Source organism: Stylophora pistillata, chromosome 1, assembly GCF_964205215.1.
Source record: "Stylophora pistillata chromosome 1, jaStyPist1.2, whole genome shotgun sequence".
NCBI classification, from domain to species: Eukaryota; Metazoa; Cnidaria; class Anthozoa; order Scleractinia; family Pocilloporidae; genus Stylophora; species Stylophora pistillata.
The window spans coordinates 34,423,980-34,445,751 of NC_142519.1; the positions used below are offsets into that span (position 1 = coordinate 34,423,980).

A 21,772-nucleotide genomic window follows, 5' to 3' on the forward strand; every position below is an offset into this window, starting at 1 on the left:
TTTCACCAATCATAGTACAGAGCGACTTTTGAGGAACAGCTGACCAATCAACATTATTTTTTGAGACGTCACGCAACGCTCGCCCTAACAGATAGGTTTCCCTCGGGGGGAAGGGAGTGTTTCGTGACTTACCAAAACGCACCGGTAGACTTGACGTGGATTTGCCAACTAGAAGTCCAGTCCTGTTGATGACTTCTCTCTTCTAGCTTGCGGGGGAGAGTGAGTAGGCTGTTTGTCAGATCTTATAGTGTAATAACATCTAACGTAAATTTGTCATATATCTGGCTGTATTTGTCATATAGAAGTGGGCAAAGATTTTAAGATATGTCACCCAAACTTCTTGGTTTCAGTACACAAAAGGTAGCCAAATATAAATTTAAGAAGTTAGATTTTCAGTTGTTTTTTCTTTTGAATCTCTTCTGATTGCACTTTGGCCAAGTACATTATAGAGGGTCTCAATAGAGGGGGGGCCGGAGGGGAGTCACGTTAACTGACACTTGACGGTTAAAAATGAGACCTTTTGTCAGTGACGCTATATCGAAGGCGTTCGTCGAGGGTCGAACACACAAGTTTGTAGTACAGCGGTTAAATTTGAAATATGTCGTGTAAGCTGTAGCACGTGTTCCCCACGAAAAGTTCAAACCCGAAATGCATAAGGGGCCGACCACATAACTTTTGAGGGGGTGGGGATGGGTGGGTGATTTCTGGTCATCAAGTAATTTTTTTTCTAGCAATCTGCTGTGCAGGATATTTTTCCGTTCTAAATGCTCTTTTTCTTCTGTTACATTTGGGCTGCATGCAATTTTTTTCTTCCAACAAGTGCTTGCAGGAAGAATTTTTTCAAAATCACCCGCACCCCCCCCCCCAGAGTTAAATGGTCGGCCCCTAAGATCGTACTGAACAAAGGATGAAGATATACAAAAACGAATGAAAATGTTTTCAGTATGTTTGAGCTATTTACAAGGTTATCAATGCGCCAATAAACCTAACAGTAACGTTTGAATTTTGGACGGTAACTTCGACTCTTAAAAGTAAATTTTGAGGGAGATTCTCCTTTCAGCGTTGAGTCAATTTTTCACTTACGTAATGCGAAAAACTTGTCAACACTCTAGCGTCAAATAATTCGTGAAATAACGGGAATTTCAGGAATTGTACACAGCCTAGCTTTGTCTTAACCCAGTCCCACACTGGGAAGAATATATTCTCCACCATCAATTTACGTCACTAATCCGCAACGATGTTGTGAAATTAACAAGGGCAGACAAAGTAGCTAGAGAGAGTCTGAGAAATCCACTTTGATGCAACCTGCGTGGAAGTACTGCCCACAACTGTCGCATCCCAGCCAATCTTCCCCATCGTCGTCATGGACGATGGGGAAATTGTTTATGCAGACGTTGATATTTCTCCTACAGCGGACGGAAGAAGTCTTTCATTATCATTCACTTAAATATGTCTTCTTTTTTACTGGGTCAGGTCTCATACTTTGACTCTTAACTCTATATCAGGATCAAACCCAATCAGCTTGGCAAGATTAAAGGATAGGCAGTTTGGAAACAAGCTGTGACTTAGGTTACCTACTTGTGGATGTCATCGTAACAACAGCCAAACACCATAGACGTTATTAGTACACGTTCGGTTGCTATGTGGAAAGCTGCATCTACGGAGGACTCTTCGCACAAACATCTAGCAAACTGAAAGAAACGATTGAAAACAACAATCAGTCATTGGGAAAATTGAGTGAAGAATATGCAATATTCCGTTAAATTCCTTTTAAGGCAGAAATAATTGGTTGCTAAGGTATATTAATCGAATGCACTTTCTTCGTAGTTACCTTGTGAGGGTAAGTAATTCGTACCTTAACACCTCATGATTTAATGAGAATAGTGACTTCTGTATTAAACTTGAAAACTAAATGTCGCGTGTGGGTGCAGAGCGAGTTAGCTACTTACATGAGACAAATGAGAATTCCGCACTTGTACCCATCCTTCTGTTTAAAGTGCACCAGCTCGATGCAAGGCCCAGATAGAGAAAGCCAGCCCGTTTTGGCGTCAGCGACTTCACTACAAATATAATGACAGGCAAATAAAGGGTTACTTTATTCTCAAAGTGACTGCCGTTTTAAATTGAAGGAACAGCTTTTTTCACTTACGACTTAATAATTTTAGACTTGTTATAAGCAGTGAAAGTAGACATTGCATGCCTATCATGTTCGCTCTTCTGTTGGCAGAACAGGGCAAGTCAATAAGTCATGTCTACAGTACTTAGTCGCTACTAGATAAATAGGGTTTATTACTGCGAGGAACGCTTTCGTAATTTTATGAAACCGCAGTACACATATTCAACATAATGATCTGCTCCCAGCTGGCTTGTTAGCTCAGTTTGTAGAGCACTGCACCGGTATCGCAGAGGTCATAGGTTCAACTCCTGTACGGACCTAAAATTTTTCCAGGCCTTATTTCCACCTACTAGATAAGTAGGGTTTATTATTGCGAAGAACGCTTTCATACATTTTATGAAAGCGCAGTACTAGTACACATATATTGTTTTCTTATATTTACTGAGTCGTCGCCATCATTACCCCTAGTGTCTTAGTCAAAAATTGTCTTCGGTTTTTAAATGTCATCCTTTCGCGGGATTTCGCAATATTCGCGGGTTTTATAATTTTCCCGCTGACCAAAATTACTGTTTACTCTTACCCTCGACGAACGCCTTTGATCTAGCGTCACCCTTGACAGTTGACGGCTGAATTTTTAGGTCATTTGACGGTTAAGGCTTTTTTCAATGTCGTTTATAAAACAAACTAAGTACGAGAATTTGGCTGTAATTTTTTATAAAGACTCGTTTGTAAAGAACTGTTAATTCATAACTGTGAAATGTTCAGCAGGCAACCGTGGATGATACTCCTACTCTTGTACGTTGGATCAGCGATGATCTGATCGGCCCAAAATAATGAATATGAAATATGAATATAGAGGCAAGACCGATACAACGTAGACAAGTAAATTTTAAGACGGAGCACTATATTTCGGCTGGCCAAACCAGCCTTCTTCAGGTGCAGTGGGAATTAACAGAAAATTGGGGTGATGCTTCATAGTTAGCTGTATGATGTAACAGCGGAAATATGTAGAACTAATTTGATTGACAATGAGATAACAATAAAAATAGAAATAGAGAGCAAAAATAGAAATGAATTAAGGTAAATTGGATAAATAACTAGAAACTAATACATTTCTTCGCGAGCGTTAAGGCCATCTGGATAAATAGTGTTGCCTCTTGAAATTAAAAAAGCATCCCTGGCCTTGCGTATCGAGTCTCTCTTGGAAAACACTTTTTCGATGGCGATTAGCTCCATGTCGTGAGCAGAGTGGTTAGGATAGGAAATGAAGTGTTCTGCCGCTGTAGTAGGTTTAGATTTAGAGTTAGGTTTATAAATGATACGGCGGTGTTCATTAAAACGGTCTTTTAAACGTCGTTTAGTTTCTCCTATGTATTGTAAGTTACAGCGGTTACACTGAATTAAGTAGATAAGGTTTTTAGTGTCACAGGTCAAGTGAGATTTAATGGGACGTGTTTCGCCGGTAGAAAAAAGGTATAGTTAGTAAGACCGTCAGAGATGTAGGGGCAAGTAGCGCAGTTTTTACCACAACGGAAAGAGCCGGGGGGGAGTTGAGGATGGGAAGTGGTAGAATTAGAGGGGAGTTTGGCTGTTACTAATGTGTCGCGAAAGTTGGGGGAGGGTCTGAAGGCGACAACTGGCAGCTGAGGAAAAGCTTTTTTGCAGCGGTTAGAAGACTGCAGTAGATGCCAGTGTTTTTTGATGATGTTGGAGATGTGAGCATGCGACGGATTAAAAGTAGTTATAAATGGAATACGGTTAGGTATTTTTACGTCTTTAGTTTGTAAGGTGAGTGTGCGGGAGATGTCAGCGGCGCGTTGTATTTGTTTGGTGACGAATTTATGGCTGTAACCTCGTTTGAGAAGGTATATGAGGTAAGTTGAGCGGCGCGAGTCTCAAAAGCTTTATCTGTAGAACAGATACGTCGTAGGCGGAGTGCTAGACTGAACGGAATGGCTTTTTTGGTATATAATGGATGGTGTAGAGGTCAGTGGAGATATTACCGTCGGTGGTTAAAGAGACACTTACGTCAAGGAAAGCCACATTAGTGGAAGAGTGTGAGCTGGTGAATTTGATGGTGGGGTGGATATTGTTAAGATAACCGACGAAAATTTTTAGGTTATCTAAACCTTCGGTCCAGACCATAAAGATATCGTCGATGTATCTAAACCAAGTGTGGGGTTTACTGGGGCATTTTTTAAAGCGTTAGCTTCGAAAAGACCCAGAAATAGGTTAGCGAAAGAAGGGGCCATTTTGGTACCCATGGCTGTGCCGTGAACTTGGAGGTAATGAGCATCATTAAAAGTAAAATTTTTCATGGTAAGAACCATACGAATGAGGTCACAAAGTGTGACGGCAGGAATAGGGGTATTGGAGGAGGTACACAGAAAATGGTCACAAGCATTAATACCTTCGTTATGTGGGATATTGGTGTAGAGGGATGAAACATCAAGTGTAACTAGTAAAGAAACAGGGGGCAAATTACCAATGTAAACCAGTTTGTTGAGGAAGTCTTTGGTGTCTTTGATATAAGATGGTAGTTTGTGAACGAGTGGTTGGAGGTAGTTGTCAACAAACTGGGATATCCGTTCAGTGGGGTGGCTATTGGATGAGACAATAGGGCGTCCTGGATTACCGGGTTTGTGTATTTTGGGTAAGATGTAAAATCGTCCTGGTCTTACGTCAGTCTGTAAGAGGTATTGTTTTGTTGTTTCGTTGATGACCTTTTCTAATAAATGACAAACGTTTTTACTACACCGGAAGTGTTTCCACACCGGAAGTCACTTCTGTCGCGACCAGGCGGTGTGCACACTCTGATTTATTTATTTATTTATTTATTCGCACTATTTCAAGAGGTTACAGTAGAGATTGCTATAGATTACAAGAGTCAGAATATATAAGAACAGTAAATTACATGAATAATCTAAAGTAAAATGTGCACAGTGATCAAAGGAGCGTAAGCTTTCGAGTTGGCCACTGTCGCGTGTAATTAACTGGTGTATCTTAACATTTGCACAAGACTTACTTTACTTTAATTCTATATTTACACTAACCAAGGTATTCGTACACTATTAATATTGTAAACAATGAGAAAAGAGAAATAAGTACAAAATAACTAAATAAAAATTAAAAAAGAATGAGGAAAAATTAAGAAAGAATGAGGCGATTAATGCTAATTATGTAGGGTGAATAAAGTGAGGTAAGATTTGTCATTTCCTACGGTTTAGGAGCAAGACAGCTAAATTATTTTATCTAGCATCAAACCAGTAGTGAATTCAACTTTGACCAACCAAAAGATAACGCTTCCATTCTTTTTTAAAGGAAGTAAAAGAGAGACGCTTAATTTCAAGCAGCACAGATTCCCATATCTTGAGTCCAGCATACTTGAAAGACATTTTGCCAGAGTTAGTTCATATTTGCATTCTAAAAAAATTGAAATCATTTGTGAATCTTGTATTATATCATGTATGCTAGATGCTGGGGTTAGGACATCAGATATGATATCTGGAATGCTATGAGCTTTATTTACAATTTCATGTATAAGGCAGCACAATTTGAGTTTATATATGTTTTCTAGTTTAAGAATTTCTAAAAGTTTATAGTATGGATCAGGACACTCCCTAGTATGTGCAAAGAAGATTCTTCGGAGGCATTTGTTCTGATTAACTTGGAGGTAATTCAATTTAGTTTTATTAGCACAGCCCATACTATTATACCATAATCTACAGTCGAATTTAATTCAGACGAATTTATTAAATTCGTCGTTCCTTCGACGTAAATCGTGGCGTGGTTTTATGCGTCGAAATCAATACGATCGAATTTAATTCTTTTCCCAAATGCAGTGCCTCTGGTCAGAGGTGTCATTTTGAAATAAACGTTACTGAAATACATTAAGAAAATGTATGCATTTCATTCGACGCGACGCTATTGCGACGTTAAAACTGAAGACGCGTTATCGATATTTTACTGATCCGTCTTACCAAGACGGATAAAACGTCAAGGACTAATTTAATTTACCAGATGAATTTAATTCGTTTTAGACGTCGCGCTATCGTCGAATTTAATTGCTTGTGGGACCTTGAATTAAATTCGACTGTAGCGCGACGTATAAACTAGGCCTAAAAGATCGTCTTCATCAACGTCACCGTCGCACGTGGTGTTGTCGCTTTCATTGTGGGCAGTTTTCTGCCGCTTGCTAGTGTCGGCTAGCAGGCCATCTGCATCCGACGATTGCCCTGGTTCAGGGCTATACGTCGTTTGGGATTTTCGCTTGTTGGCAGGTTCTGCCGTTTTGGGGGTCGAAGTTTCCCCATCATGTATCCGCTTGATCGATTCGCCCATTGAGGCCATGTTTTTGTTTAGTTGCTGAAGGACGGCCAGAAGAGTCGAAGTTGACTCCATAGGTACCTCAGCGATTATATCAGAATCTTCACTTAATAACTCTCGTTCAGCGTCGTTATCCTCGTGTCCGCTCATTCTAGGAGAAAAAAAATTTTTGCGTCGTTCGACAACACGACTGACTCTCGAACTGATTGCTCAGGTTCCCGGGCTCTATCTCACGTGACTTACTAGTGACCTAGACCAATGAGGAAATAGAATCACCGCTTGTTACCGAAGCTCTTTGACGTGATTGGAAGCAAAAGTTATGTACTGGCACATGGAGCTATTTGAAAGTTATCATGAACGTCTTATGCGTTAAGACTAACTAAAGAATGAGAAAATCGTGGAAAGAAACAAAACCCAAGGACAAATGTGAGGAGCGTGTTGGATCAGAAGATCACAGGCATGATTTCACCGGAGATGAAATCCAGCGAACTCGAGCCAAGCTGTTGACCTGGTACGACAAGAATCGCAGAAAGCTTCCCTGGAGAGATTTGGCGTCTCAGGCTGATCCAAACAGGCGTGCATATGCTGTGTGGGTCTCTGAAGTTATGCTGCAACAAACACAGGTCGCCACCGTAAAGGAGTATTACATTCGCTGGATGAAGAAATGGCCGACTGTTGAACATTTGTCGCGTGCGAGTTTGGAAGAAGTGAACGAGATGTGGTCGGGGCTTGGTTACTATTCGCGGGCAAAGAGACTCCACGATGGAGCTAAAAAGGTCAGATTCCATACAGATTTAACCTTTTTTCTTCAGACAAATTCAAGGTCAATGCAAGGTACCAGAGGCATACAACGCGCCTATATAGGTTGTATGCTTTAGTGGGAACTTAACAATCCGCGAATACTAACTAAATATTCGCGCCCAATGTTATGTAAGCTAGACGATATTTGCGGAACTCGAACTTCCCTGATGTGTTGGGGCCACCTCCTGGTATGTCTTGTTTTATATTTAGCGGTGGAAATTATGCGAACCCTTTCCTGATATCTTGTACTAATGTAGCGTACTCCTTGATCCGTTGATCATTAGCTTAAAGGTGTTAGCCAGAGTATTAGCACATCTTATCATAACTCTCAGTTAGTGCGTGCGCAATGATTGAAGTTCATTTATTTGTTTAAGCAGGTTGATTAATTGGCAGCTGTAATAGCTGATGTGGACCTGCTGTCCTAACCCACCCATCCCACCCCAGGGGAGGACATCCATCACACAGTAATCTCATGTGTGGGAAATTAACGTCTCCTGCCCCAACCCTGCAGGAGACGGGACCTCCATTTATTCGTCCCTATCCAAGAAGACTAGAATATCTAACCAGTTCTTGATGTTATAGAAAGGTAGCAAATTCTTCTCAATTATTTTAAGACCTGAGTGTTGGTCCGGCCGGAGCTCGAACCCTCGACCTCCCACACTACAGTCTAGCGCTTTATCCATTGAGCTAACTGGGAGGCAGTTAGCTCAATGGCAGATTAGCCAATTTAGCCGAAAGAAAACTTTTAAACGCATTTTAAGGAAAAGTGCAAAATATCTCACAAAATGGAATTGTGTGGCAAAAAGAAAAGTCAAATTCAAGAAGCCTATAAATCCTTAACACATCCACTGCACAAGGTGTGTAAAATAAAGTCAAATGACAGCCAAATAGATGCATGAAAATCAAACTAAAGACAATAAAGGCCGTGTTTTCATGAGTGATTTTTCAGGTCGCTCAGCGAGTGACAAGCGGAAGTCCCATGAAAACAGTTGTTTTTCCAACTTGCTTAAAGTTAAGCAAGTCGGCAAACTTCAGTGGAATTCTCATTAAATTTAAGCCACTAAACCAAGTAGCTTGAGCGAGTTGGTAATTAATTTCGCTCAATCAGGAGTTGTTTGCGGTTATTCATTTTACAGGGCTGTCAAGTCGGAAATACAACATGCGTGGTATTTTTATTCTCCCGTGAAGCTTCTGCGGCATTCAAAACAACATGGATAATCATAGAGCGAATAACTTTTCTTTTTATGATCGAAGAAGCTTCCCATATAATGATGCACTATCAAGTTATTCCTCCTGTGAGTGATCACTTTGTCAATCCCGTTCCCGCATGTGGTCCATATATATTTCCAGCCTTCCAAAATCAACTGTAGCTTCCACAAGCAAGATTTTCCCGACCAGATTGGCCGATCGAATCGCAAATGAGCCCATACCGGAGTGCCAGTGTAAGCAATGTACATGTAAGTGAAGGCCCCTCTGTCGGATGAAAGCTAACCGCATAAACACAGTAATAGGGACTTTAAGATCCACTACGGCGAGGCTCTGGTACGGCAAAAGTGTGAAAGATTACTTCCGGTGACGTCACTACTTACAGTTCGAGCAAGGTTTCCTGCCGTAGCACGGCTGTCTGATGCGGGAAACATGGCGAGTTGACGGAGTGTTCACTACGTGAGTAAACTATTGTATTTTTATCGGATCTTTTATCGTTAGAATGGAAAGGGGGCATAAAAACGTTAATTTGTACTATATTTTAAGATAATATGGGTTTTATGACGTTCTTTTAGCAAAAAAAACTTGCTGGAAGTGTTCCGAAAGATGGACAAGTCAGACAAGCACACATCGCAAGCATTGTAAGTTCGAAGTTGTATTTACTTTTGCTCACTTCTAGTCTCTAAAACACTGACGTTTAGCGAAGTTCCATGCAACTTAGTGTAGAACGGGTGACTGCTGGAATATAGGCTGACTTGGTTTGAAAGAGAAAACTGTTTTTTTTCGATTTTGTTCATTTTCTGTCGATTTAAGCTTCAGCTTACAGCTGAGTGAAATCACTTGACTTGGTTGTTGAGTTTGCCCCTCTTTCAGAGCTTTATGATGATAGGCAGTATTTCTCTCTTGAAATTTGCTCCTGAATAATGACAAAAACTTTTTTAGAACACATTAGCATTCATAGAACATGTTTTATTTTAAGGGCTTAAGATAAGGTAAACCAATTTTTCACCTTCTGGTGGGATGCTTTGAAATTACAGATGCACTCTTTAGCAAATCTAGGCGCCAGTATATGTAAGCTGATGGAAACTCTAGGATATTTTGAAGTCGTGAGGGAAGTTTTTCTCCTGATCTGAAAAAAAAAAGTCGTAAAGCTAAAACAAATGTACGCATAATTGTTGACAATGTATCAGACTCAATATCAAACCCAGCATTTCCACTTGTAACTTAGAAGAGACATTCTACTTTTGCATCTAAGCAGAGGAAAACTTTATGCTTATTTCAGTTTTACCCAATAGCTTTGGTTAAAAATTTAATCCTCATTTTGAAAAGAAGTCGTGCTGGTTAATGCCCAGATAGATGATGACATTCTTTATTTTTCCAAAAATTCCAGTGTCACAAGTTACTGTTCTTTTTTCCTACTCACAAGAGCACTTGATTTCTATTCTATTATTTTTATTAGGAAGTCAATGCAATGGACAAGAGAGCATGATATCCTTCTTTGCCGAGAAGTCCTTGCCCTAGAAGTTTATAAACACAAAAAGGGAACCAACGAAGTAGGGCGACTGTGGGATGAAATTGCCAAGAATCTTGGAGGGTGCCAAACTGTCAGATTTAAATCTAATTTATCTCAGCGGGCCGTCAGGGAGAGATTTAACCTTATTCAAGGCAGATTCAAAGAAAATGAAAAGACAGAATTGGCTGCATCTGGAATCTCTGTACCAGAACAAGATGAGTTTGATTTACTTCTTGAGGATATAACAGAGAGAGAAAGAGATGGTATTGCAAAAGCTAATGAAAAGAAAGGTCAAGAGAAGGCCACAGCAGAGGATATTAGAAACCAAGCTTTGGAACGGATGGGGCAAACAAAGAAACGAAAATCTGAAGATGGCCAAGAGTCAAAGGAAAGAAAATCCAGGAGAAGCAGTAATGAGGCTCTCCAGTTTATGCAAGAGAAGGCCTAATCAGACATGGCCTTAAGAGAGGAAGAGCTTAAGATAAGGAAAAAAGAAGAAGAGACAAAAGCTGCTCAGTTCACAACAATGTTCACTCAGCAGCAATCCATCTTGCAGGCAGTGGCCCAACAGCAAGCTCAACAGCAAGCTCAACAGCAACAACATAATCAACACATGCAGATGTTAATGGCACAGCAAAGTCAGGCATCAATCTCTCTTAGAAAAACTCTTGCAAAAAGAGTGACTCAAAAGAGTCTGGGATTTTTTTAAGAACAGTTCACTTTCACTGCATTTGAGTTTTATAGCAAGAGGTGTTAGATTAAAAGGGATGTGAAATCATGTACTCCATGTATGATTGTTATTAGCAAAGTTGTGTTTTGGAGGCAGGTACAGGACTGTATTTGAAAGGTGGTTCAGTTTGGATGTGCATGGAAGGTAATCAGAATGTGCCTTTATTTTATATGTCTTTTTTTTAAAAAAAGGTTAACTGGCTGTGTTACGCAAACAATTGAACGAAAAAAATGTTTCTCCTATAGGACATGCAAATTGTTGTGTTACTAGTTCAATTTTCTTTTCGTGGGGACAAGGAGTAAGGGTTTGTTCACACCAGTTGAGCAAGCACAACTGCAATAATACCCAACTTTGACATCTCTAAATTGTGACTCAGGCTTGGGCACAAGCACAAAAAATTAAGACATTGCATTCTCTTTGTGCTTACACTTTCCTTTTGTAACTGAAATGCACTAATGTAGGGGCAAGTAACATAAAAACTATTGATTGTAGGGTTGTGCTTCCTTCGGGCTGATTCACCCTTGTTGAGAACTTGAATGTAGTGGCTCTTCTTATGTCCTAGTGAGAGCTAAGGTTAATAGTGTCATGGCATATGCAATTCTGAAGATACACCTATCTGGAAAGTCTAAGTATGTGAAGAACAAGGTGGGGTGCACAAAAAATATGGCTTTTGCTTTCATAAATAACCTTGAATTCAAGTACTTTTGAGATTTTCCATGAATTCAAGGGTCTTATGCAAAATAAGTTTCAAGGTCAGGAGGATCACACAGGAAAAAATCTGAGGTTGTGTTTCCATATAGACATGTTAGCCCATTTCTAAGAATAGCACTAACAATGTACATTTTCCCCACACTACTCAGTCCCAACTTTAAGTTCTTCTTAAAGTCCAGAAACTTGAAGTAACTTATTATGTCTCCAAACAGCCACTCCACACTTGTTCTCACTCTACTCATAGCAGTATTGTAAGCTTCCATCTGTGGGGTTAAAGCTCCATTTTTAAATGGACATTGAAGGTGTACACGAATGGGGTAGGCAGGATCCCCGTAAATACAGAGTGGTTGTCCAGCCAGGCCGAAGGCATACTGATTGAGGTCACGCAATAGGCCAGAATCAGCCAGCATACCAGCATCATGCTTTCTGCCCTCTGCAACAAAATTCATGGAGACACTGTTAAAGTTCAGTCAGATAAGTGAAACCAAAGTCTTATAACATTTTCTTGAAAGAATATTGAAGCATTGAGGGTCTCAAAGGAATAGTTCATTTTTCTTGAAACTATGACAATTCAGGGAAAAATCAAACTATTCATTTGCTTATTCATATATTATGAAATATTGAAATTATTAAAGGAAACATGCTTTTCTCTGGAAATAGTCAGCTTGGCTATGAGAGTGAAATGTTTTTATAAGAGGGTGTTTTAATTTCTCATGAAAAAGCAGTTGTATGTTTCCAAGAAGTCTTATTCCATGCAATTTCCCACGATGAAAGGGAAAAACAAACCACTTTGGCAGTTGCCTCCTGACCCTGACCCCATATTCAATTTTCTAAAGAAAGGGCAACTTACCAACAGGGCCATACATATTTGCAATCATTCCATTTGGGGTAACAACAGACTGAAACTTGATTTCATGGACACGTTTGTGTCCATTGTAAAGCAACCTCTGGTTAAGAGTGCCGGGCCTACAAAAAGGGCGAACTGTCCCATCAACAAAACCAAAACAGTTATCAAGTGGGCTTCCTTTTCGGTGAACAACTTCAGCAAATCTTTCAAGATTGGCTTGGCTTAGCAGCTGATAATTCCACTGCAGAATGCGATGACTGTGAACTTGATAAATATTATCTAAAACTTGATTAGTTATCATGCACAATACAGGAACGGGCTTAGCGAACAAGTGGACCATGTCACTGTATCGGCAAGGGTAACACAACCGCTTCAAAAGCATACGCAATCCTTCGGTTCCGTCACAAATTGTCCCTTGGTGACAATTTATAACAGCAGGAATCCGTAAAGCCCAAGAAAGTCTTGGGATGTCAGCTTTCTTGAACCGAAATTCGGACAAACATTCATCTTCGGTCAGGTTTTCGAGGTCGAAACGTGGATACAACTGACACGGCAAGTCCAGGTTTTGTGGGTTGTAAAGGTTGTATAGTAAGAGAAATTCGGCATCATCGAGGACATTCATGTCATAATAGAGCATTATAAGTTCTCTCAATTCTTTCCAAGTTAAATGAGGTATCAAAGATGAAGTATTCCTATGAGAAGATTTCTTGCTCAGTCATAGAGGTCTCAGTTGCAATAGTAAACATTACAGGAACCTTTAGAAAACTCCTGCAAAACAAGTGGGTTTGTTAAAAGAGGAGTGAGAGAGGAAAATTGAAAAGCAGCCTATATTCCTTATAACAGAGAATGTTTATCTTTCAATCATCAATCCCAGGTATCTTATCAAGGAAGAGGAAAAGGACACTACATTGAAAAAGATCAATGTTAAGAAAATTGATTACTTTGTGAAAGCATGTTGCAAGAATTTGGAAAGGAATTGTTGTTCCACTGGGTATAATAATAATAATAATAATATAATAATAATAATAACAATAATAATAATATGTATATGTGCACGATCCTTCGCAGTAAAGCACTATTTAAGCAATAGTGAAAAACAGACCTGAAAAAAAATTCAGGCCTGTACAGGATTCGAACCGCTGACCCCTGCGATACTAGTGCAGCGCTCTAGTATCGCAGAGGTCAGTGGTTCGAATCCCGTACAGGCCTGAATTTTTTTTCAGGTCTGATTTTCACTATTGCTTAAATAGTGCTTTACTGCGAAGGATCGTGCACATATACGTTTCATAACCGCAGTTCATATATGTATTTCATATATATATGTTGAATAATAATAATAGTAGTTTATTAAACTCTCCTGCAGTAACTTACTGAATTAACGAGTTATGATACAATGAAAACTTAATAAGAACGACTATGTACATTTCTGTATACATTAAGTACAAGTTATATACACTACACGGAACATACATCACATTTGTTAAAAATACTTAAAAGTTAAAAAGTCTTTGGTGCGCTTTGTTCTACTGGTAGTAACATTTCTGTAAAGATACAACTGGTCTGATTTGTGCCTGAGGTTATAGGGACAGGTATCGTCTAAGTGTGTTGGTAGAAGAAGGTGGAGAGGGTGGTTTAAGTCCTTCATTTTGCACATATACTCTCTACATATCTTATCTCTTCTATATGCAAGGGTCTCCACCCATGCTAACTTGAGGGCTTCTGAGTGACTATATAGTTATTTTCAATAAAGAACACAAGAATTTAGTTGAGGTAGGTGGATATATTATATCAAACACTTTTAATGATTACTTCTGTTGGCGAAAAACTTGCGTCGCATGTACCACCTTCTTGTAGTTTTACTGAGTACTTGTCACCCAATAATAATCCTAATTCCTTCTTTTTCGAAGCAGTCTCTCCAGTAGATATTGAATGAGAAATACTGTCTATTCCTCGAAACAAAACCTGCCATCTTTACTCTTGTCCAATCCATATTTTATCTGGTGCTAAACATATTATCTCTGGCCCTCTATCTAATATTTTTAATATCTCTGTGCAAGAAGGTGTCTATCCATCCAAATTAAAGCAAGCGAAAGTTATTCCTGTCTACAAAAGTGAGGATGTAACTGAACCCAGGAATTATCAGCCTATTTGGCTATTATCTATTTTTAATAGAATATTTGAAAAACTGATGTACCATCAACTTTAAACCTTTCTTGACGAAAACGATATCTTGTTTAAATCCCAGTATGGCTTTCGTGAAAAGCATTCGACTTGACACGCTGTTATTGACATTGTTAATATCATACAAAATAATATGGACTTAACATAATTTACTTGTGGCATCTTCTTAGATCTAAAAGAAGCCTTTGATAGCATTAACCATTCAATCTTACTAAAAAAAAACGTGATCATTATGCTATCAGGGGCATCATTAATGACTGGTTTTCCTCGTACCTTCTTGGTTGTACACAAGTGACTGAATTAGATTCTAATCCATCCAACATGTGGTGTCCCTCAAGGCTCTGTTCTTGGCCCTTTGTTATTCTTAATTTATATTAATGATTTTCATCACTCTTGTTTGAAATTTTCGTTTTATCTTTTTGCAGATGACACAAAAATCTCAAGACCCTTGAAGAAACGGTCAATAGCGCATTGGTCACAGTTTCTGATTGGCTCAATGCAAATAAGCTAACTTTTAATGCTAATAAATCTAACTTTGTCATTTTTCATCCTTATCAACGAAAACGGGACCTTACAGTCAATATTCAAATGTTTGACAATAGTAATCATTCTTTTACCTCTCTTGAATGTAAGGATCATAAAATATCTAGGTGTCTTATTGGATAGTCATTTGAGTTGGAAATTTCACATTGACAATGTGGCACTAAAAATAAGTAGAATAATTGGAATTATTGCCCACCTTCGGCATCTCGTACCTTTAACCACTCTATTAACTATTTATCGCTCTTTGATCCTCCCTTACCTATCCTATCAATCAATCAATAAACTTTATTTAACCCAAGGAGTTATCTAACATGAGGCCCTCATCCTATGGCATGGCTGTTTGGGGCCAAGCTGCTAAATCCCATTTACAAAAAATCCTCGTCCTACAAAAACGTGTTTTTCAGCTGATATATTTTTCTGAACCCAGAGCACACTCCTCAAGAATCCTGCTCATAAATATGTTATACGTTGAATCAGTTTCCTCAATTATGTTTGACGTCTCATGTCTAACTGTTCCTACCAACATTAGCAATCTTTTCATTAAAGCTACTGAAAAAACATAATCATGATACGAGGTTCTCTTCTTCCGGCAATTTTTATATTAATCCAGCGAGATTGAATCAAAGCCAAGGCTCTTTTGCTAGCTTCGGAGCTAAACTTTGGAACTCCATTTGCGATGCTCTTTGTCAACTCCTGAAGAGAGCTTCGAAAAACTCTTTAAGGACATGTTATTTTTGTTCTTAGAGGCTGAGGATTACTATGTTGAATCGCCCCTTCTACTTCAAAAAATTACTAATTGTAAACTGGCTTTATAATTTACATTCTACATTCTATAGTGTTTCTATTTTCTTTTGTTTAGTGATGCAGTTATATATACGAGTTTTAAGTGGCTGTCTTTTTCTGGAAATGTTATTAATTTATGTTTGAGCTTTATTTGTAATCTATCACTACTGCTGTACCTCGACTTAGTAACCTTGCACGCAAGACGTGTGGCTCTGTGTAGCAAGCTTTTCGAGTCTATCGCGTCATGCCCGGATCACAAACTCGTGCCTGTCTTACCTCCTAAGAGAGAACACAGATATAATCTAAGACAGTCCAGGGCTTATGCCATGCCCTGTACACATACAAATTGTTTTAAGAACACTTATATTCCAAGTATGTGTACATAAATTTTTTTCTTTTTTAGACTAGTTTGTACATAGTCATATATAGAGAGTTTTTCGCATTTATGGTTTTATTATAATTTCAATTTGTATTTGGAATTCATTTATTCCTAGTTCTAAGTAATTGAAATAGAATAAATATATGAAAATCATATATTTTGAACTGCGGTATTTGATACATATGAGGCACGATCCTCGCAGTAGATAGCGCTATTTAAGCAATAGCGAAAATCAGACCTGAAAAAAATCAGGCCTGTACGGGATCGTGCCTCATACGTATCAAATACCGCAGTTCAAAATATATGATTTTCATATATTTATTCTATCTCATTTATCACTTTCACGGGTTCATTACGAATCAACTTAACGGCCTGCTCTCAGTTGGCTTGTTAGCTCAATTGGTAGAGCGCTGCACTAGTATCGCAGAGGTCAGTGGTTCGAGTCCCGTACAGGCCTGATTTTTTTCAGGTCTGATTTTCGCTATTGCTTAAATAGCGCTATCTACTGCGAGGATTGTGCCTCATAAGTTCTAAGTAATTGTAACGCAATTCAGTCTACGGATTGCCATGTTCGATATTCTAATAAACTATCTATCTACCTCTAATTCCCGCCTGCCTCCTGCTATTTGCTGGCATGAATGGTCTTCATGAACATGAAAGTTTGCTTGACAACCGATTAATGTTGATATCTTGTAAAACGTGTAGATTAGATTAATAATTAGATTAATAATGATAATTAAGTAGATGTCAGTACAACTTAGGAAGTTTAAAGGTCTAATAAAGGTGTGATATGGGGTTGTAAATAAAAGAATTTAGGGAAAAAAGATACTGTAGGTGCCTAACAAGATCAGAACACAAGCAAGATTTTAATGAATCATAGTACTCTGTAGTAACATTACTTTAATATTGCTAATAATTGTTAACCCACTAAGGTTTACAATTGATATAGAGGTTTTATTTAACTGAAAGTTTGATAGAGATAGTGTGTCACCATAATAGATTTCAGGAACAGTAATCAGAGATATCACTTAAACACAACAGAGTTCAATGTACAGGCAAGTGCATGATGGTATCATATGATTTAAAGTACCAGAATCTTTCAAGTTTTCATATTATAGTTATTTCATGCCAATGTGTTTCCCAAATTCAAGCTATGTGGAGACATGAAATGAATAGGTGAACTTGACATCATCATAAAAAGGGTCAATTTGACATGCTATCAAAATTTGTCCTTCAGTTGAAATCTTACTCAGGTATGCAATTTTGTTAGTGTTTATCAACGTACATAAAAATATTCAAGCTTTTGTTTAGTTTGGTCAGCTACTATGTGTATCAATCAGCACAACCTGCTTTGTGTAAATCTAATTGGTTTTTAGTGTGATTTATTGTTGCTGAGCCTACATTTTGTACTTGAATTATTACTTTAATTTGCATAATTTTAATGATACTTGAAAAAGGCACCTAGCTGTTTTCAGCCAATCAAGAGTGTAATTTTTCATGTATATCGGTATTGTGATGAATTAACCAAAACCAAACATGTGTATTGCGACCAAGTTTAAATATCAATGCTTATCTTAACCATTATGAGAAGAAATTAGAAGACTGCTCAGCTTACAAGAAGTCATGAAATGTTAAGGTCTGAATGATTCTGAGTATTACTTGGAAAACATAATACTAATCAAATTTTAGTTGTAACATTAAACTACTAGGCTCCTATAAGCAATGGAATGTAGGCTTTGTAGAAAATCATTTGTGAAAACCAAAACATCACATTACTCCACTGGCATGTAAAATACATTTCAATAGAACATCATAAGCATCAAACTCAAAAAATGATCCTTAAAACGTGATAAGTTATCCTTTGTTTTCACAAAATTGTCATGAGAACCAATCCTTGATCAGTATTGTTCAATCGAGATTCCCATACTTTACCTGACTTTTGAAACTGACCTTTTGTCAGTTGTTATCACGCATATGGTTTAGTTTTAGGCTACCATGTTTAAAGTTGACATGTCAAAAGTTGCTTTAGCTTTTGATTTTCTGTACCGTCATTTGTAATATTACCCTCTTGTACAACCTTATTGTGGAAATTTGTTTTTAGTTTATTGTGTATTACAAACTCCTTTTGTTTGTAATCCACATGACAATAGCCTATGGGTAAAAAAAAATTACCTAATTTTAAATACAGATTGATTAACTCTGAAAAGAAAAACCATAGTCAGTACACCATTAATAAATGGAAACCAATTGTGGGCCTAAATGATTTAGAAGTGACCAATGGAAATCAATTAATAAAAATCAGCCCCTCAAGATAATGTTTTAATGAAAGCAAGCTTTTGAATCATAGTATAAGGAAAATTCAAAAGTTTGAGTTACTGGATAGAAGCAGTATGTTAAAGTAGGAAAACAACCATGTATGTTGTAGCTTGCTGAATGGCCATGTACCTGTACATGTACTGGTAATTATAGAAATGGAAAACAGCAATTGACGAAGAGGAAAAATGCTTTAAGAATTGTAGTCCTTGCCATTCTGAAATGCATTTTTTGTTATTATGCTCTTCAGGTTGTAGAGGAAATGAAAGGAAACATACCATCGACAGCATCTGAACTACTGAAGCAGCTACCTGGTGTTGGTAGATACACTGCAGGTGCCATTGCTTCCATTTCGTTTGGTGAGTGCACTGGAATAGTTGATGGGAATGTGATACGAGTTTTATCAAGGCTTTGTGGTATTGGTGCTGTAAGTTCCAGTACTCAAGCTGAGCACAAATTTTGGGAGCTTGCTCATAAACTTGTTCCTGAAGACAGACCGGGAGAGTTTAATCAGGCTTTAATGGAATTTGGAGCCACATTATGTATGCCTCAGGCTCCTCAGTGTCATGTATGCCCTCTGCAAAAGGATTGTAGTGCTTTGAAGCAAGTAGTAAAACAAGATACTCCAGTATCTATTCTGCACAGAGGAAAAGGAGGAGAATCCAGCAATATTGTAAAAGGTGATAAACATGTTGACATTGAAGAATGTACCCTTTGCCTACCATCTTCACTGTGGAAGCCCTCCCTTGGTGTTTGTAATTACCCACAGAAACCTAAACGGAAACAACCAAAAGAGGAGACTTTGGCTGTTGTTGTACTTAAATGTAATTTAGAGGGGGGATCTCACTTTCTCTTAACTCAGAGACCTGAAACAGGACTTTTAGCAGGCCTTTGGGATTTCCCTAATGTTGCTGTAGAATCAAATAAATCCGATGCTTACATGTTTACTTCACTGTGCAATTTCTTGGAACACAAACTGGGTATCACTCTGGAACAGAGGACTCCACAAAGAATAGCAGACGTTTCTCATAAATTCTCACATGTTCATCACAAGTACATCGTGTTTGTATACGAGCACCCTGAAATCAAGAATTTGCCTCAAACCTCTCAAGAAAAAAGCAAAATAAGGTGGATAACAAGAGATGACCTAGATACTGCAGCTCTTTCTACAGCTATGAGGAAAATTTTCACTGCCTTTGAAAATCATAATAGTAATGAGTATGAAAAACAAGCCAAAGTGGACAGGAAAAGAAAGAGGGAAAATTCTTATGATGGGAGAAAACAGATGGTGCTGGACAGATTTTTCAAGTCAAAGGACCAACAAGAGTATGAAGTTGTTGGGTTGTGAGGCATTTTTACCTGTCAGGAGTGTATGTTTGCTCCAGACTCAGTTTACATTTGTGTAGTTCCTTCCATAGAAACACAGTAAATGTCGCACATACATCGTAGTGAAGGTGCGCGTAGGCTTATAATAAATGACTGTTGCTAAGGTAGCTTGAGGAGGCATGTATTTTTTAAGGGGCCCAGTTGGTTAGAAGATTTCACCATTCATAAAAGTTCTGAAGTTTAGAACCCCCCAATGAATACTCTCAACTCCTTATAACTTGAACCCACGCTAAGTCGTACCTTGTGCCAAAAAAAGGAGACAAACAAACAGGTTGGAGGGTGGTATAAACAGTTGGTTGGAGGTCAGAATTGCACTAGAGTGTGAAGGAACTCAAACGTGCTCTTGTTCTTTTCACAAAAGTGCCAAGAAAAACGTTGGGATGTTGAACTTGCAAGAGTTATTTTTTGGCATGGGTTGGTTAAGTCAGGACTGTGGCTGATTTTCATTTTTGTAAAAGAAAAAAATAGGCACTGAGAGGTGCATATGCCTACTGCTTAAACTTAGAATAGAAATAGTGATATATGTGGTGTAGTGCTTAGTTAATGAGTTGTCATAGATATTTCAAGTTATGAAAATATTTGCAATGTGAGCCTCATTTGAATAACCCATGCTTGATGCCGGTCAATTCTAACATGGCATCTAAACTTTTAAGAAAATTTTCTATATTTGGTTTTGTTTTCATTTACCTCGAGACAAACAATTAAGCAAAAGATTTATTTTGCCTCAAAGTCATGCTAGAATCTTGATTCATCAAATTTGGGCTACCTTTAACCAATTGCTTGAGACTGTAGGGGATTTGAATAATTATTACTGTACATGCAGGTGTTTCTGATGTAATGATAACAAAAGCGCTGGGCACCAAATTTGTGTAAAACTGTCATTTAGTACAGTTGCTTTAATCACTCTAATGAACTGATACACTCTGATGAAAGTGATTACAGGGTTCGTACAGGTCATGGAATTTCAAAATTTCATTTTCCAGGCCTGGAAAGTCATGAAATTTAGGTATGGGTCATGGAAAGTCATGGAATATCAATATGCTCTCTATGAGTGAAAGGCAACTAGACCCAAGGTTGAAAAGTTAACTGACGAGTTCAAAAATCAGATTTTATTTCATTAGAAATAAACAGAAGCACGCATTGTGAGAATATTTGCAAACATAAATTGTTTGTTTGTATTTTTTAACATTACTGTCTGAGAACAATACCATTTAGTTATTGTTTACCTTAGGTCATGGAATCTTTAAAAAGGTCATGGAAAAAGTCATGGAAAGTCATGGAATTTTAACAGGTCAAAAGTGTACGAACCCTGGTGAAGGAACGTGACAATTGGAAGGATAACTTTGAGGGGTTCTTCTTTTCACCGTAATCTGTGAAAATATGTTTCCTTGGTGAGAATCAACTGCTTGAGATGAGTCTACTTTAAAATTGTCATTCAAAATAATTTCCATTATACACGGGAGAAACAGTTTCATGTATACAGTCATTGTTTATACGTGTAGAAGAAGTCGAGGGGCCATTTGATTTAGTTTTGTAACAACAGGCATTTATACTGTTTTCAAGCTTAGTCCTTATCTTTATCTGAGTGCTAACGCAAAAGGTTTTGATTCGCCTGTCTTAAAATGAACGCTATATGGAAACTAAACTTAAGTTCCTCGCTCTTATATACAAGGATGGCTAGGAAAAGTAAAGATTTGAGCGGATTTAAAAAAGGTTCTTTTCAGCAAACGTACTACATGTATTCAAAGTTAAATGCGTCTTGATGCGTAGGAGTGCAATATATGCAAATTGCAATTTTCACACTTTGCAAAGTGACAGCGAAACAATAACAGGCTGCAAATGTGTCGGGGTACTTTTGTTTGTTAGAGACACAAGGAATCTCACAATTTCCACCGTCGAACAAAGGACAGGCAAATCAAATAAACGGCAATGTTTTT

General features: G+C 38.1%; 3 protein-coding genes and 1 long non-coding RNA gene across 5 annotated transcripts; 3 read left to right on the forward strand and 1 right to left on the reverse strand.

Annotated features, from left to right (window-relative positions):
• Positions 1–96: 96 nt before the first annotated feature.
• LOC148742204 (uncharacterized) lies at positions 97–1,908 on the forward strand. Of its 2 annotated transcripts, none has more exons than XR_015998647.1 (2): positions 97–219; positions 1,474–1,908. It is a non-coding gene; the product is annotated as an uncharacterized LOC148742204 (long non-coding RNA). The 2 variants fall into 2 exon arrangements; XR_015998648.1 differs by having other exon boundaries at positions 102–219; positions 1,506–1,908.
• A 4,141-nt stretch (positions 1,909–6,049) lies between these two features.
• Positions 6,050–21,305, forward strand: LOC111342269 (adenine DNA glycosylase). Its single transcript, XM_022949331.2, has 2 exons — positions 6,050–7,218; positions 18,700–21,305. Exons 1-2 carry the CDS (start codon positions 6,829–6,831, stop codon positions 19,795–19,797), a joined length of 1,488 nt encoding a protein of 495 aa, XP_022805066.1. The 5' UTR covers positions 6,050–6,828; the 3' UTR covers positions 19,798–21,305.
• LOC148742205 (uncharacterized) lies at positions 8,398–10,742 on the forward strand. The gene is made up of 3 exons (XM_088753027.1): positions 8,398–8,908; positions 9,025–9,090; positions 9,909–10,742. Exons 1-3 carry the CDS (start codon positions 8,871–8,873, stop codon positions 10,408–10,410), a joined length of 606 nt encoding a protein of 201 aa, XP_088609153.1. The 5' UTR covers positions 8,398–8,870; the 3' UTR covers positions 10,411–10,742.
• Positions 11,424–14,754, reverse strand: LOC148742206 (uncharacterized). Its single transcript, XM_088735620.1, has 3 exons — positions 14,705–14,754; positions 12,254–12,942; positions 11,424–11,836 (listed from the first exon to the last, which is right to left on the reverse strand). The coding sequence occupies exons 1-3, from the start codon at positions 14,752–14,754 to the stop codon at positions 11,424–11,426; spliced, it is 1,152 nt and encodes a 383-aa protein (XP_088591746.1).
• Positions 21,306–21,772: the final 467 nt, after the last annotated feature.